Below are 18643 nucleotides of genomic sequence, written 5' to 3'. Positions count from 1 at the left end.
CTAGGTATTTACCTAACAATGTTGAAAACTTGTGTTCCCACAAAAGTTATGTTGTACCCCACAGGTGCTAAGTTGTTTGGATATAACTAATTAATAAAGAAACTGTTGGGCTTTTCTTATGGTTTAGGATCATTATGAAAAAATTACTCAGACCATACAAACTACCAAGAACTTCTGTTGCAACTGTTTACAAAAAACTATAAATATTTATTACAAGTAAGTAAACATGGCTCTATTATTATCAGATAAAGGCCAAAAAGGTATTTTTTGAGATAGAGAGTATAATTTTACAAAGGCTCATGTTTACCAGGTAAATATTACAAGTATGGATTTGTACACCTTTAATACATAATTGTCAAATATACATGCAATCTGGCAAAACTACCAGGAAACACAAATCAATCTGTACTCACAGTGGGAAAATTTAACATACATCTCTTAATAACACAAAATAAACAGAATTTCAATAAAATTAGAGTTTAACAACACAGTAAATATATTTGATCTTATAGATGTACACAAAAGATAAAATTAAGCATTCATAAACGTAAGACAGACAGTTTTTTGCTTACTTAAAAGTAAATCAGTAATATTTAAAATTATCATACTTACTATTTAGGGTTTCCATTTTGACAGCTCTAAGCGTCTTAGTTTGAGATTGGCTTTTTGACAATTCAACTTCATCGTCGGGTAAAAGATTTTCATCTAGTATGTCTTCTGCTTTCGGAGCTACAAAAAAAAGATGCTTTTAATCCATTAATAGAGAGTTGGATTTACTGAAAATCCTCTGTAATTTAAACACATGCCAAATATCCAGGAATATTTCTTCACATGTTTTGAAATAATAAAATCAAATAACACATTACTGAAATAGTAAATTATAGAGTGAGTATGTGAACTGTAGAGATAATGGAAGCACTTTTCAAAAGAATAGTTCTACATCGTATTCAAATTTTAGGAGTAAATGCAATGTTCCCATAAGGGATATGGGTTAGAGATAAAAAAATAAATAATACATTCAAAATAAATTTAGAAGACTCAAAAATAGATCAGGTAAGAAAGAAAATACACATGATGGTATAGCTACCTCCAAAATATCCATACTTCCAGTAAATGCATTAAATGCTTCATTTAAAGCACAAAGAGTGTTACATTGGATTAAAAAATAATCAATTATGTACATACAAAAAGGCTAAATGTAAAATGGTGAAAAAACTATTCTGTGTAAATAGTTACATAAAGAAAGGTATTATGCTAACATCAAGCAAAATAGACTAAAGGGGAAGTTCCCGTCGTGGCGCAGTGGTTAACGAACCCGACTGGGAACCATGAGGTTGCGGGTTCGGTCCCTGCCCTTGCTCAGTGGGTTAACGATCCGGCGTTGCCGTGAGCTGTGGTGTAGGTTGCAGACGCGGCTGGGATCCTGCGTTGCTGTGGCTCTGGCGTAGGCCAGTGGCTACAGCTCCGATTCAACCCCTAGCCTGGGAACCTCCATATGCCGCGGGAGCGGCCCAAGAAATAGCAACAACAACAACAACAACAAAAGACAAAAAGACAAAAGACAAAAAAAAAAAAAAATAGACTAAAGGCACAAAAAATTACCTCAAAGTGTCCACCATAAAGATAGAAATTCCAGTTCACTAAGACAATATAGCAGTTTAAAAATCTTAATATTATATGTTGTATATATGTATATTTTTATACATAATAAAAAAGCATTAGAAACATAAAAGTAAAATTGACAGAACTACAGAGTAATGGAGAAATAAACATTCACAGTAGCTGAATTTACTATTCATTTCTCACAAATGATAAAATTAACAGAAATTTAATGAAATTAAGAAAGCAAAAACTACATAATCAACTTCACCTAATGGAGAACATACATACATACACTACATATGTTGTATAAATTACGAATTTGTGTACATATATGTATAAATGATACAGTATATAGTGTATATTTCTATGATCAACTGAATAAAATAATCAAGAACTAAAGAAAGCAACTTTTTCTTCTTCTTTTTTTCTCTCTAGGACTGCACCTGCAGTATGTGGAAATTTCCCTGGCTGCAGCTGCCACAGCCACAGTAGTACCAAAATCGAGCCATATCTGTGACCTACAGCTCAGGTTGTGGCAATACTAGATTCTTAACCCATTGAGCGAGGCCAGGGATCAAACCCACATCCTCATGGATAAGAGTCAGATTCTTAACCTGCTGAACCACAGTGAGAACTCCTAAAGAAAGAAATTTAATTAAAAATCATTACATGATATTCTTACTAGTATATCTCACTTTTCTGGCAGTTCCAAGTATCTTAATTTGCCATGAGTTTTTTAAGATTTAAATTTTATCTTTAGGTGAGAGATTTTCATCTGATATCTCATCCACTTTTTTTCAGCTTCAAGAACAGAGGCTCTTAATCCAATAAAAACTAAAACAGCTGGATTTTGAAACCTCTAGATTACTAATGTATACCAAGTGAAACTTGTTACAGTTTCCTTCTAATTTTACAACAATTTAAGCAAATATACACAATTTTCACAAACGATCAAATCATCTTCCTTTTGCTCAGTCTCTCCTCCTCCCCTAAGAATCCTCTGGTGCGTTTTCAAAATAGACTATGATATTAAGTATAAAAATTATCAGAATGCTCTCCTGAAAGTATGTGGAGGACTCTTGTTACCGCATACATGCACTTAGAAAGTTGTAATTAGATTTTATTGTACTAAAGGTATTCACATTTAAAAAATACTTTAAAACTTTTAACAACATATATGATTAACTTAAAAGTCAGACTGGGAGTTCCCGTTGTGGTTCAGCAGGTAAGAACCTGACACAGTGATTGTGAGGATGCGGGTTCCATCCCTATCCTTGCTCAGTGGGTTAAGGATCTGGCTTTACCACAAGCTGTTGCATAGGTTGCAGATGCAGTTCGGATCCAGCGTGGCTTATGGTGTAGGCTGGCAGTTGCAGCTGCAATTTGACCCATAGCTCAGGAACTTCCATATGCCATAGGTGCAGCCATAAAAAGAAAAAAAAGTCAGTTAATTAAAAAGTAATAATTTCAAAAATAAGGAAAGAAAATAAAAAGAAACCTGGATCAGGTAGGAAAAAAGAAAGCACCCCCAAAAGGAAATATTTAACTCCAAATATATTAATAAGTACAATAATTTAAGCAGATTACATGTTGTAGAGATAGACAAAGAGAGTCACACTGGATTTAGAAACAATTTAACTATAACCTATTTATAAGAGAGGTTACTGAATTATAAGAATACAGAAAACTGGAAAGTAGGAGGTGAAAAAAGATATGCTAGGCAAATACTAACCAAAATAAATCTGCAATAGTTGTGTCAATGTCATACAACATAGGATTTTAGTCAAAAGACTTTCCTGGAGACAGACTAAGATGATACCTTTTATAAAAGCAAAATGTTGAGTCCATAAGGATTACCTAACATTTTTATTTGTATGCACCTAACAACATAATCAGTATAAAGAAAAAGGACAATACTACAAGAAGAAATAGAAAGATTCACAATCATAGTGGGAGAATTCAATATACATCATGCCATAATACAAACAAAATTCAAGGAAAATAAGAAATAGGAATTTAAGTAACAGTAAAATTTTGACTCAGATGTCTGTAAGCTCACACATTCATGAACAAAATTCTGCTTAAAACAATTAAATATAAAGTAATTTAGTAATTCATTATTATATTTACTACCGAGTCTTTTCTTTCTAGTAGTTCCAATTGTCAGGCAAAAGATTTTCACTTGACACTTCATCCATTTTCTGGGCTCAAGAAGAAAGACTCATAAAAGCATTCAGTAGAGAACTAGATCTGTGGCAGAACTTCTAGATTTACAGTATATGTTAGTTCTCTAACAAAATTTTATCTCTAGATTTACAGTATATGTTAGTCCTCTAACAAAATTTTATCTCATCTTCTAATGATATACACAAATCACTGTCTAAATGAAGTGTAAACATAAGAATACATTTTTCACGCATGTATATGTAAGCAGTTTTTACTTTTTGGATATACAGGGGCATTAAATATATTTAATTTAGGAGTTCCCATTGTGTGGTGCAGCAGAAATGAATCTGACTAGGAACCATGAGGTTGTGGGCTCGATCTCTGGCCTTGCTCAGTGGGTTAAGGGTATGGCATTGCCATGGGCTGCGGTGTAGGTTGCAGACGTGACCCAGATCCTGTGTGGCTGTGGCATAGGCCAGCAGCTATAGCTCTGATTTGACCCTTAGCCTGGGAACCTCCATATGCCGTGGGTACAGCCCTAAAAAAAAAAAGCAAAAAATAAACAAATAAATAAATTTAATTTAGAAATATTACTATAAGCATTATTATAAATACTTACATGTTTTAAATAATTATTTATGTTTTAATAGTATTCATACTTTTGAATAAAGTTTAAAATTTTTGGTATCAAATATGGCTAATGAAAAATATACATAATGATAAAAAACAAAGAGATTGAAAGAATGAGAGTAACATATCAGGAAAAACAGGAAGAACCAAGAAAATGGTGGAATTACACCTAAAAATATCGATAATTAGATTATATATGATTATGAGAGGTAATTAAAAGACAAACATCAGATTGAATTTTAAAATACATACAATTTAAAGTTTCTTATAGGAGACACAGCAAAATCATAAAGATACAGGAAAATTAAAGTAATAGGATAGAAAAAATACATCATGCAAATACCAACCAGAACAAACTTTGTGGAGCTATAATGAGAGCAGATGAGGTAGTTTTAAAGGAAAATAAACAAATAAAAAGTATAAAAATGATGAGGGGTCTCCTCATTAGGATAAAAGTTCTGTCCCCCAAGCATATTATCAATTTAAAATTTATATGTGCACCAATAATAGAGCATCATAAGCTATAAACCAAAGCCTGCCACAACTATAAGAAGAAACAGAGAAATCCACAAAGTGTAAGGTTTAACATACATAATTCCGTGATTATAAAAGAAACAAATAAATCATCAAGAAAGACCTAAACTATCATGTATTTGGAATAAATACTAAAAAAGCAAATGGTTGAAGATATGGTCATAAAAAACAGTGTTCTGAATTTAATTAAAATAATTTATGAGATTTATATTTTATTACTTACTATCAAGATTCTTTCTGGTAGCTCCAAATTTCTTAGTTTGAGATTGGTTTCTTGAAAATAAAGCTTTTTTCTCAGGAGGTAGAGTTTCAACTCTTACTGTATCATTTCTCTCGTTTTCAAGAGGAAATGCTAAGCAGAAAAAAATATATTTTAATAGAACTTCTGGATATGTCAAATAATCAAATTTTCTTTCATGGAAGTGAGGTACAGAAATCACATGCATAGTTTTCATGAATGTGTGTGGCAGCAGTCTTGTTATGTAGTAACTATTGACTGTGCAAATACCAACCAAAAGGTATCATTACTTTTACTTTTGTTCTCTAATTATCATAGGGCATTCACACCTTAGTTCATTTATTTTTACTTCTACAAATTATATGTCAAATACATATTCACAAACCAAAGGAAAAAAACCTTCTGATGAGTTCAATTTAAAGCAATTTAAAGTTTTCTTTAATTATTATACGTACTATTGCGTCTTTCCTCTCTAGAAGCTACTTGTTTCTTTACTTGCGTTTGGGGTTTTGAAACTAAATCTTGATTCACAAGCATAAGATTTGTATCTGGTACTCCATAATAACCTGCATAAAGAGATGCATTTAGTGCACTAAATGGACAAATAGATCTATTGTGAAATCTCTAGATTTCAGATTTATAACAAGTTTACAGTGGCATTTTCTCTCATTTTTATAAACTCATAAGTCAAGTATTATAATGCTAGATCTGTCATAAAAATTGATGATGCTGAAGTTGTCTCCTTATTTCATAATACTCCAAAGCAACAAATATATTTTATATTGGTTTTCAGGGTTCAGGAGTTATTATTTACACTTTAGGTTAATGTATTATAATAATAGAACAAACAATGAAAATGCCTATACGCAAGGTCGTTCATTAATTGCAAAACACTTACAACCATCTAAACATTCAAGCACAGGAGATTGGCTGAATAAACTGATATATACCTATATATATATATACACACACACACCACAACTATGGTATTGGCATAGCATAAGTACTGCTACAGTGGCAGATAATGGTGTGTGTGCGTGTGTATATTATATATATATAGTATATAAATATCTGTACATAGAGTGAGACATTCCCCTCTGTACCCATACATCTGATCTTTGCAAGATGGCATTGCTTGGGAAAATGAAAGAGTGGTTGAAATAATGGTAGCGCTGGTGCCCTTTCATAATTAGACCCTTACTTGTATTATTGCAGTATGTGAATAAAGGCCTAATTGTTACTTTCAATTTGGTTTGACATCTTTATAGACTACCTTCACAACTGGTAGCTCTCTCTCGGGGACAAAGGATGGCAAGCAGTGTGGCCCAATTAAGCACAGTAACTTTCTGGAAAAGCAAAAAGCAGGAATATCCTCCAAGGAACTTTGGGAAGATGCTAAAGAAGACTACAAGGCTTCTTGGGGAGTACCAGCTGGTTATTTGCAAGAGTTTGAGGGTCTAACAATGCACTTTGTCAGCCACAGCAATGAGTTAGGAAGTGTTATGTCAGGAATGCCCTGGGGTACTCTCAGAGAGTGCTAGCAGATTGTTTATGTAAGCTTTTTGGGTTAGAGGGGTACCAAAGGTCTTTCTCTTTAGTTTCAGACTCCCTGCCAAAATTACAGATCCAACAGAGAGGGTTCTGGGAAACCTAGGGAAGCAATTCCTCTGGCTACTGCTATTGTCCTCTGATGACAGTATTAAAAACTGTCACATATGCTGCAAGCTAATTTGTACCCAACAACTGTTGTCAACTTTAATAAGGTTCCAGACAATGATGGATAGCCTACAACATAGCGAGTTGAGACTCCTGATTGAATTAAATGAATATAGAACTCTTAGGTATTGCTTTGCCCAGTGACATAAAAAGACCTTGGAGACTTGGTTTTTTGCGTGTACTACGAAAGAAGTAATCTTATACTTAGCGAGAGATAGTGGTACTTTGTGGGTTGCATCACTATAAAACCCCTCCTTGAGAGTGTCCTGACAACAGAAAGTTTGATCAAGGAGGAAGGAGGAAGAAAGACAGAAGATGAGAAGAAAACATCAAGACCCTCTCCTTCCTCAGCTGGCTACTATTTTTGCTCTGACAGCTTTCAGCATGAGCCTATAACTAAAATCATGTTTACACCACCACTGCAGAGTCTACAGCAGCCAGGTAAACCATGCTGGAGGGCTCTGATTCTATAGCAATGAGTAAGAACAGTAGATAAAACTGTTAACTCGCTCAGATTTCTAAATTTATTTGTACTACTTCTGCTGGTTATCAAGCTAAATCAAACTTCTTCATAAGGTCAGGTGATAATGTTCTGCAACAAAATATGGACTTGACTGGGCATGGAAAAAAGAGCTTCTGATTAAATAGTAAAAACTGACTGGCAAAGAGAGCAATGTAAAATAGTAACCAAGTGCTGTCTCCTCGACAATGCTTCTAGAAAAGCTCTCTGAGTCTGGTTACTAGACAGTGGGTTCTCAAAGAGGTTGATGGCTGGGTATTAAGTCATAACGGCCACAAAAGGTGGACCCATTAGGGTCTTCATGTTAACAACCCCTGTGATAAATAAATGTGTTATTTCCTCTGCCTCTCCCTGTGAATCTGGAAATGAACAGATGAGCCCCTCTAGCTTGGATTGAGAACACTCAACTTTCAACAGCAAACAACACCAAGAGTTATATCAGGTTGTATCCCAGGGTCAGAATTCAATGGGGAGATAGGGAAGAATAACATTTCTGGGCCTATAGTGCAGAGGCAACTATAACCCAGGCAAACCCTAGCATTAGAATGAGAGGAAAACAAATGATGTCTCTGACTTTGGGTCTGAGGTCATTATCAATGGGACACTTACCTACACCCAAACATGGATGGGTCTCTTTGGCCAACTACAACTCTAAACTCCAAATTTTTTAATAGAATTCACTACTATAATATATTATGAATGTATTCTTGATAGAGATGTATTATGTAAGTGAACACCTGCTTACCTTTGCCCTCAAGCCCCAAAGACAATTGTTCCGTTAGGGCCATTTAGTGGGGCATATGGAAGACCATAAACCTCTCTGACTAGCAGCCCCTAGTGCTATTCTTTTTTGAAAACAGTAGCAACTGCCTGGAGTGAAAAAAACCAATGCCTTCATTGCTGAGTTTAAGGAAAACAAACTTCTTCATGAAACTAATCATCCACTCAATAGCCCTATCTGACCTGTGCACACGGACTTATGAGCATAGAGTCTCAATGGGTTATTGGCAGCTCAATACTGTAGCACAACTCTGAGTACTGGAACTGCCTGACTTTAGGACTGTCACAGAGGCTATTGCCTAAGATAAAGAAATTTGGTGTACGAAAACTGACATCTCAGACTGCCCTTTTAGCATTACTGTCCATGTGGATGATCAGGATCATTTAATTTTATGTGGAATGGGTTGCAATATACCACCAATATCCTTCCACAAGTATACCTAAATTCTCCTACTATTTGTCATCAGATACGATAAGACCTGGCTACTGGAAGGAACATTAGCCTTCTACTATACTGAAGACATCTTCCTATGGGCCCCAGACAAGGGCACTACCCAATAAGGACTGGTTACTCTGCAGACTCACACGTGGCAACATGAATGGGCTATTAATACAAAGTTTAGGATCTATCACCCAAGTAAAATTCTTAGGCATGATCTGGAAAGGGTGACAATACCTCATTTCAGAGATGACTGCCAACATATGGTCTTCTCAACTACCTCAAATAAAAAAGGAGACCCAGAAATCAGTGGCACTTTCTGAAAGTGGCACTTTCCACACAAGGAATTGATGGCATCCATCTATGACGTTACAGAAGACCTCACCTTTGTGTATGCCCCAAATAACAGAATACCCTAGTGTGTGTGCGGGGAGGGGGGGGGCCCTCCAGCAGGCCTCCCAGGTGGCCCTTCCCTTAAGCCTCTCTGATTCCTATTTACTGTGTAGTTATGGATCTTAAAAACTTTTCAGTTTGTCAGTTAGAGCCTATGTCAGAAGAGCATTGCTGGTGGTCAGAAGTGCCCATTGGGCATAATTTCCTGGAACCTGTAATCTCCCAGAGTCAGCTAAAAGGTACCCACTCTTTTGAGATACTACTGGATGGTTATTGGGCTTTGATGAATACTGAGTGCAAATCCTATGGCTGTGAAATAATCTTACCAACCTGAAAGTATTAACACTTTTGCTTTTCTTTCTAATTATCTTAGGTTATTCACGTTTAGATCATTTACTTTTACTTCTATAAATATATACTCAAATACATATTCATGAACCAAAGAAAAAAGATCTGATGAGTTTAATTTACAGTTACCCATAATTGTTACACTTACTATGACGTCTTTCCTTTCTGTAAGTTGTTCGTTTCTCTACTTGCATTTGGGGTTTTGACACTGAATCTTGATTCACAAGCGTAAGATTTTCACCTGGTACTCCAGTATGAGCTGTATAAAGAGATGCACTTAGTCCACTAAATGGAAAAACAGATCCATTGTGAAATGTCGAGATTTCAAATTTATAGCAAGTATACAGTAGAATTTTCTCTCACTTAGAAAATTATCAATAAATTGACATAATGTTAGATCTGACATGAAAATAAGAAAAATTTTAATGGGTACTACTGAAACCTTATTTCATAAATATTCTGAAGCATCAAGTATATTTCATATTAGTCTCTACTTTTGGATTACATATATATTAGGCAAATGCATAAGAGAACAAACAAAAATGCATATGCACAAGGGTATTCATTACAGTATTATTTGTAACTGCAAAATATTTTAAACCATCTAAATGTTCAAGAATAGGATATTAGTTTAATAAACCAATTTTTTGGCCATGCCCATGGCATGTGGAAGTTTCCATCCAGGGACTGAACCTGAGCCACAGTAGCAACCCAAGCTGCTGCAGTGACAATGCCAGATCCTTAACCCACAGTGCCACAAGTGAACTCCAATAAACCAATTTATGTTTGTTTGCTTTTTTTGTCTTTTTAGGGCCACACCTGCAGTATATGGAGGTTCCCAGGCTAGGGGTCCAATTGGAGCTACAGCTGCCAGCCTCTGCCAGAGCCACAGCAACTTGGAATCCGAGATATGTCTGCGACGTACACCACACACAGCTCACAGCAACGCCAGATCCTTAACCCACTGAATGAGGCCAGGGATTGATGCTAGTCAGGTTCATTAACTGCTGAGCTATGACAGGAACTCCCAATAAACCAATTTATACACAATACATTATGGTATAGTATAAGCTATGGTATATAATGTGGTGCTATTTTAAATACTTTTATTAAAATAATAAAATATTTTTATAAAATATATGGAGGGATTTCTAGGAGATAATGGAAAATGGAAAAAAATTTCAGGTATCTGGTATGCTAACTTTTAGTTCAGAAAATAGTCAGAAAACATAGAGAAACAGATATTAACTTTACAAGGTGAAACAGAGAAAAGATAAGCAAGAAAATAATATAGTAACTTGCTACCTGCCAGAAGAAAGGGCAAGAGAGAGGACTTGGGGATGCACAGGGAAGGATGTGGGAAGAAATGATACTCTTAAGTACACCTTAATATTAATATTAGTACTAATACTTACTTCTGGAAGTAGGTCAATGTTCCACACATTCCAAAAATAAAACTAAATGAACAAAGATAGCAAGAGGAAACAAAAATTGAAAGCAAACTTAATGAAATGAACCTACTCAAATACAAATTAGTCATAGTGTTTGAAACTTAGTCTTAGGCAAGAATATGGGGAGCAGATAGAAGCAAATCATCAGATCTTTTTAGCAGGCTTGTTTTTGTAGTGGTAGTGCTATGAAATTCTGTAATATGGTTTGAAACATTGTAGGACTGGGCAAATAGATAAATGTGATGATGTTTTAAGAGTCAGGATTAACACTGTGGAAGAAAGGGCATACATATATGAAATGGAAGAAGGTGAGAAGGAGGCCTGAGAGACTAGAATTGAAGGTGCCAGTATCATACTGTTTTGATGACTATAACTTTGTAGTATAGTCTGAAGTCAGGGAGCCTGATTCCTCCAGTTTCATTTTTCTTTTTCAAGGTTTCTTTGGCTATTCAGGGTCTTTTGTGTTTGCACACAAATTTTAAAATTTTTTGTTCTAGTTCTGTGAAAATGCCATTGGTAATTTAATAGGGATTGCAATGGATCTGGAGATTGCCTTGGGTAGTATAGTCATTTTGACAATACTGATTCTTCCAATACAAGAAGATGGTATATTTTCCCATTTATTTGTGTCATCTTTGATTCCTTTCAACAGTGTCATAGTTTTCCGATACAGGTCTTTTGCCTCCTAGGTAGGTTTATTCCTTTTGATTTTATCCTTTTTGATGTGATGGTAAATGGGATTGTTTCCTTAATTATTTTTATGATCTTTCATTATTAATATATAGGAATGCAATCGATTTCTGTGTATTAATTCTATATACTGCAACTTTACCAACTTCACTGATGAGCTCTAGTAATTTTCAGGATGTGTCTTTAGGGTTTCCTATGTATAGCATCATGTCATCTGCAGACAGTGACAATTTTACTTCTTCTTTTCCAATTTAGATTCCTTTTATATCTTTTTATTCTCTGATTGCTATAGCTAGGATTTCCAAAACAATGTGGAATAAACTTGGTAAGAAGTGGACATCATTGTCTTGTTCCTGATCTTAGAGGAAATTCTTTCAGATTTTTACCATTGAGAATGATGTTAGCTCTGAGTCTGTCACATACAGTCTTTATTACGTTGAGGTAGGTTCACTCTATGCCTACTTTCTATAGAGTTTTTTTTTTTTTAATTGGAAATAGGTGTTGAATTTTGTCAAAAGCTTTTGCGTCTTTTGAGATAAGCATGATTTTTATTTTTTAGTTTGTTGATGTGTTGTATAACACTGATTGACTTGTGGATATCTAAGAATCCTTACATCCCTGGGAAAAATCCCACTTGCTTGTTGTGTATGATTCTTTTAATGTATTGTTGTATTCTGTTTGCTAATATTTTGTTGAGGATTTTTGCATCCATTTTCATCAATGATCTTGGCCTGTAGTTTTCTTTTTTGTGGTGTCTTTGTTTTTGGTACCAGGGTGATGGTGGGCTCATAGAATGAGCTTGGAAGTATTCCTTCCCCTGCAATTTTTTGGAAGAGTTTCAGAAGAATAGGTGTAAACTCTTCTCTAAATGTTTGATAGAATTCACCTGTCAAGCCAGAAGGTCCTAGACTTTCGTCTTTTGGAAGTTTTTTAGTCACATTTTCAATTTCAGTACTTGTGACTGGCCTATTCATATTTTCAGTTTCTTCCTGGTTCAGTCTTAGAAGAATTTGTCCATTTCTCCTAGATTGTCCATTTTATTGGCATACAGTTGCTTGCAGTAGTCTCTTATGAACTTTTGTATTTCTGTGGTGTCATTTGTAATTTCTCCTTTTTCATTTCTAATTTTGATTTGTTTGTCTACTTCTAACTCTAGTTTTCCTTCTATTTCCATCACATTTGTAGCTACGTCCTCCACTAAAGTCTTGAATTCTTCAAAGTCATCCATGAAGGTTGGAATGAACTTTTTCCAAACTCCCGTGAATTTTGACATTTTCACTTCTTCCCAAGGATCATAGATATTCTTAATGGTATTAGAATGGCAACTTCTTTGCAGAGGTTTTCAATTTGTTTTGCCCAGATCCATTAGAGGAATCACTATCTATGGCACCTATAGCATTATGAAATGTATTTCTTAAATAATAAAACTTGAAAGTTGAAATTATGCCTTAAATCATGGGATTAAGAAAGGATGTTGTGTTAGCAAGCATGAAAACATTAATCTCATTTTACATCTCCAGTAGAGCTCTTGGGTGACCAGGTGCATTGTCAATGAGCAGTACTATTTTGAAAGGAATCTTTTTTTTTTTTTTTTCTGAGTAGTAGGTCTCAACAGTGGGCTTAAAATATTCAGTAAACCATTTTGCAGAAAGATGTGCTGTCATCCACGCCTTGTTGTTCAATTTACAGAGCACAGGCAGAGTAGATTTAGCATGATTCTTAAGAGCCTTAGGATTTTCAGAATAATATATTATTTGCCCCAAATTCAGGTCACCAGTTGCATTAACCCTTCACAAGAGAGTCAGCCTGTACTCTCAAGTTTTAAAGGCAGGTATTGACTTCTCCTCCCTAATTCTGAAAGTCCTAGATGGCGTCTTCTTCCAGTAGGAGTCTGTTTAATCTACACTGAAAAATCTGTTGTTTAGTGTGGCCACTGTCATTAATTATCTTAACTAGATCACCTGGATAATTTGCTGTAGCTTCTAGATCAGCACTTGCTGCTTCCTCTTGCACTTTTGTATTATGGAGACTTTCTTTTCTTAAACATTATAAACCAACATCTTCCAGGTTCAAACTTTTCTTTTGTAGCTTCTTTACCTCTCTCAGCCTTCACAGAATTGAAGAGAGTTGGGCATTGCTCTAGATTAGGATTTGGCCTAAGGGAATGTTCTAGCTGGTTTTGCCTTCTTCCAGCCAAATAAAACTTTATCTGTATCAGCAAGAGGCTGTTTCATTTTCTCATCATCTGTGTATTTACTGGAATAGCACTTTTCATTTCCTTTAAGAACTATTCCTTCACATTCATAACCTGGCTAAGTGTTTGGAGCAAGAGGCCTGATTTTTGGCCTGTATTGCCTTTTGACATGCCTTCCTCACTTAGCTTAACCATTTCTAGCTTTTGATTTAAAGTTAGAGACAGGCAACTCCTCCTTTCAGTTGAACACTTAGAGGTCATGTAGGGTTATTAAGTAGCCTAATTTTAGTAGTGCTCTGTTTCAGGGAAAACAAAAGCCTGAAGAGAGGGAAAGAGATGGTGGAGCAGTGAGAATACACACAACATTTATTAAGTTTGCCACTTATATGGGTGTGGTTCATAGTGTCTCAAAACAACTATAAATAGTAACATCAGAGATCACTAATCACAGATCACCATAACAAATATAATAATAATGAAAAAGTTTGAAATATTGTGAGAATTACCAAAACTGACACAGAGACATGAGGTGAGCAAGTGCTTTTGGAAAAATGGCACTAATAGACTTGCTTGATGCAAGGTGGCCACAATCCTTCAATCTGTAAAAAATGCATTATCTGTGAAATGTAATAAAATGAGGTGTGCCTGTAAAGCGCATTGCATTTTGAGGAAAGCAAACACCCTGAAGATACCATAGGGTTACTTGGCGAGGTGTTAGAGAAGTCCATTAGACACTCTCAAGTGATACTAGTGGATCATAGGCAAGAGACTGAGAAGTCTATGGGCAATTCATCAGTCATGACAATGTATCTCAAAAAGTACTAGTGGACCCCAGGGTTTCTTGGAGAGTATGAGTGATTATTTACATAAGCTTTTCATGTATAAGGGGAACTAGTGGTCCTTCCCTTTAGCCTCCAACTCCTTGCCCAACCTTGACCTAACTCTGTGTCAAATTACAGATCCAAGAGAGATATCATAGGAAAACTAGGGAAGCAATTCTCTAGCTACTGATTCAGTCCTCCAGTGATGGGAACAAAATTCATCAGAGATTCTGAATGCTGAACTGCATCCAAGTACTACTGTTAACTGTAAGAACAGTAACAACAAGCAGTTACAAGACAGCCTACAACAAAGTGAGCTTTTTGTTGGACACATGCCTAAAGTGGGAAATAATGCAGAGCCTTTGGGATCACTTCACCCCAGAAATCTGAATCTCCTAAAGACTTGGGTAGTTTTCCTCCATGATGAAGGAGGTAATCTTGTTAAACTTAGTGAGAGTAGTACCTCTGGGAGAGTCAGTATAGACTCTAATTTTTCAGAGCACAATAACAGCCGCAACTTTCACTAAGGAAGAGGGCACTGGGATGAAAGGATACAAGCACTCAAGACCATTTACATCCTCAGCTGGTTATTATTTGGGCTCTGAGAAATTTGACTCATGCATGATGAGTTTCCTGCCATTGAACAGCATGGCTGAATTATTCCTTCCAGTATTTAGAGTTCCCTTGTGAGCCACCTTAGTGGTGTCTTAGATATACAAATGAGGAGTGAGAACAACAGACGATGAGACTGTTAACAAGACTCAGATTACTAGGTTTATTTGTGTTAACTTCTGGTTACTGAGCTCAATTAAACCTCCTCATAAGGTCATGTGGATTAGTCTGTGACATAAGTCAGATTTTCAATGACAAATCATTGAGTATGGAAAGTGTGGCTGCTACCCAGAAAGCAAAGACTAACCAGCAGAAAGAGCAATGTAAAATGGTAAGCCTGTTCCCCTCCTAGACCATTTGGGCTACAGGCTTTCCCAAAGAGATCTGTGGGTCTAGGTTACTCAATAAAATGTTCCCAAAGAGGAGATTTATGTGCTGTCGCACAAAGGAACTCATGGTCAGTGAGTAGGCCATGGGATCCACTAGGCTGCTCCACTAGGATCTGCAAGGTGATGGCCTTATGATTAATAAAAGTACTATTTCCTCTGCTCCTCCCAGTGATTCTGGGGATGAAATGTAAAGCCCAGTTAACTTTTAACCAGGTGTTTCACCTTTTAAAAATAAATAAGACTAGGGGCTGGACCAAAGTCCGTATGTCCCTAGAGGAGAACAATGGTCAAGTTCAGAGTTCAATGGGGAGCTGGGGGAGAACTGCATTTATTGGGTTTCTTGGATACTGGTGAACAGCTAATGTGACCTCCACAATCCCTGATCTACAATGAGGGGGTTATAAGTTAAATTCTTCCTGCTTCTACTCCACCAATAGAGAATTCTTATCCCCTATTACTTCAGAATATGACCTTATTTAGAAATAGGGTCTTTACAGAGGTAATAGAGTTAAAATGAGGTTTTAGACTGGACCCTAATCTGACAAAAAGGGTATCCTAATAAATCAGGAAATCTGAGCACAGAGGCAGACACACATATGGTGAGAGAACCATGTAAAGATGAAGGCAGAGATCAAAGTGATGAATCTACAAGCCAAGTAATGTCGCATGTTGCCAGAAAACCACCAGAAGGTAGGGAAGAAGCAAAAAACAGTTTTTAGCTCAAATCCTCAGAAGAAAACAACACTGCCAATATCCAATCCTAGACTTCTAGCATCCTGATTATAGGACAATATTTTTTTAAGCAACTCAGTTTGTGGTCCTTTATTATAGCAGTCCAAGAAAACTCATACAGATTTCTGGTACTGGGAAGTAAGCTACTGTTGTAAAAAACACTTTAAAATGTTGAAATGGCTTTGGAACTGGGGAATGGGTAAAGATGCAAGAATATTGAAATGTATGATAGGAAAAATCCTAGATTGCCTTGAAAAAGATTTTTGGCAGAAAAATGGATGCCAAAGGTTATTCTGATGAGAGTTCAGAAAGAAAAAAGGAGGGCTGTAGAGAAAGCTTTTGCTGTCTTAAAAATACATATATCATTTCAAATAGTATATTGCCAGAAATACGAATGTTAAAAGGTGCTGTAGAGTAGAAAAATGACAGAACATTGTAAACCAGCTATAATGGAAAAAATAAAAATCATTATAAATGGAAAAAAAAAGGTGCCTCTTGTAACAATACATTAAAAGGATCATTTACCAGGATCAAGGGGACTTATTCCAGGAATGCAGAAGGGTTCAACATCTGAAAATCAGTCAATGTGATACACCACATTAACAAAATAAAGGGTAATAATAATAAAATCATTTCAATAGATGCAGAAAAAGCATTTGACAAAATTCAACATTCATTCACAATAAAAACTGAGTGCGTATAGAGAGACTATGCTTCAACACAATAAAGGCCATATGTGACAAGGTCACACTAATATACTCAACAGTGAAAAACTGAAAGCTTTTCCTCTAAGATTAAAAACAAGATGAGGATGCCCACTCTCACCACTTTAATTCAACATAGTATTGGAAGTCCTAGCCAGAGAGAAAAGGTGAGGAAAGAAAAGAAGAGGGATCCAAGTCAGAAAGGAAAATGTAAAGTTGTACTATTTGCAGATGACATGATATTACATACAGAAAAACTAAAGACTCCACCAAAAACTATTAGAATAGGTAAACAAATTCAGTAAAGACACAGGATAAGAAATCAATATAAAAACCAGCTGCATTTCTATATGCTAATAACAAACTATCAGAAAGAGAAATTAAGAAAACAAGCCCATTTACAACTGCATGAAAAATAATAAAATATCCAGGAATAAATTTGACCAAAGCGGTAAAAAAACCTGTACACCAAAAACTGTAAGACACTGATGAATGAAACTGAAGAAGCCACATATAAATTGTAAGATACTCCATGTTCATGGATAGGATGGATTACTATTGTTAAAATGTCCATATTACCCAAAGCAACCTACAGATTCAATTCCAACGGCATTTTCACAGAAAGAGAACAGACAATCCTAAAATATGTATGGAGCCACAAAAAACACTAAATAGTGATAGCAATCTTAAGAATACTTCCTGATTTAAAACTATGTTACAAAGCTATAGTAATCAAAACAGTATGGTATTGACATAAAAATAGACACATAGATCAATGGAACAGAGCAGAGAGCCCAGAAATAAACTCATGCACATACGGTCAATTAATTTATGACAAAAGATCCAAGAATGGGGAAGGAAAGTTTCTTCAAAAGCTAGTCTTTTGGGGAGAAAAATGTGCTCTGGTGAAGTCTCAAATGAAGATGAAAAACATGTTACTGGGAACTGAGGGAAAGGTTATTTTTGTTATAAAGCAGCAAAGAGCTTAATTGAACTGTGTTATGTTGGATGGAAAGTATAACTTGCAAGCAATGGACTTGGATAATTAGCTGAGATTTTTTAAAAATTGAAGCATAGTTGATTAATAATGTATTAGTTTCTGGTGTACAGCAATGTAAGTCTATATATATATATATATAACTATAGTTTATTCTAAGATATTGAATATAGTTACCTGTGCTATACAGTAGGATATAACTGTTTATTTTATATGTAGTAGTTTCTATCTGCTAATCCTAATTTATCTCTCCCTCTTCTTTCTCCTTTGGTAACTATAAGTTTATTTTCTGTGTCTCTTTAATTTGGAAATAAGTTCATTTGTATCATTTTTTTTAGATTTCATGTATAAATTATATCATATGATTTTGTCTTTGACTTACTTCACTTAGTACGATAATCTCTAGGTCCATCCATGTTGCTGCAAGTGACATAATTTCATTCTTTTTTATGAGAGAGTAATATTCCATTGTGTGTGTGTGTGTGCATGCACACACGTGTGTACACATGTTTTATATATATAGTGTGTACACTATATATATAAACTATATCTTTTTTATCCATTCATCTGTTGATGGATGTTGCTTCCATGTCTTGGTTATAGTAAACAGTGCTGCCATGAACACAGGGGTGCATTAAGCTGAGGAGATCTCTAAGCAAAGTGTTTTAAGCCACTGCTTGATTTCTC

At 35.4% G+C, this 18643-nt stretch overlaps 1 protein-coding gene across 1 annotated transcript in view; it reads right to left on the bottom strand.

The window, feature by feature from the left end:
- The window catches only part of CCDC7 (coiled-coil domain containing 7), a 341366-nt gene that overhangs the window by 85058 nt on the left and 237665 nt on the right, over nucleotides 1–18643 (bottom strand). The window contains 4 exon segments of the mRNA XM_021064965.1: nucleotides 613–729; nucleotides 5156–5284; nucleotides 5626–5736; nucleotides 9515–9625. Coding sequence (XP_020920624.1) covers nucleotides 613–729; nucleotides 5156–5284; nucleotides 5626–5736; nucleotides 9515–9625 — 468 coding nt within the window.

This window comes from Sus scrofa, chromosome 10 (genome assembly GCF_000003025.6).
Source record: "Sus scrofa isolate TJ Tabasco breed Duroc chromosome 10, Sscrofa11.1, whole genome shotgun sequence".
Taxonomy (NCBI): Eukaryota; Metazoa; Chordata; class Mammalia; order Artiodactyla; family Suidae; genus Sus; species Sus scrofa.
Note: the sequence above shows the minus strand (reverse complement) of the source record. Positions and strands in the feature narration are given on the sequence as shown.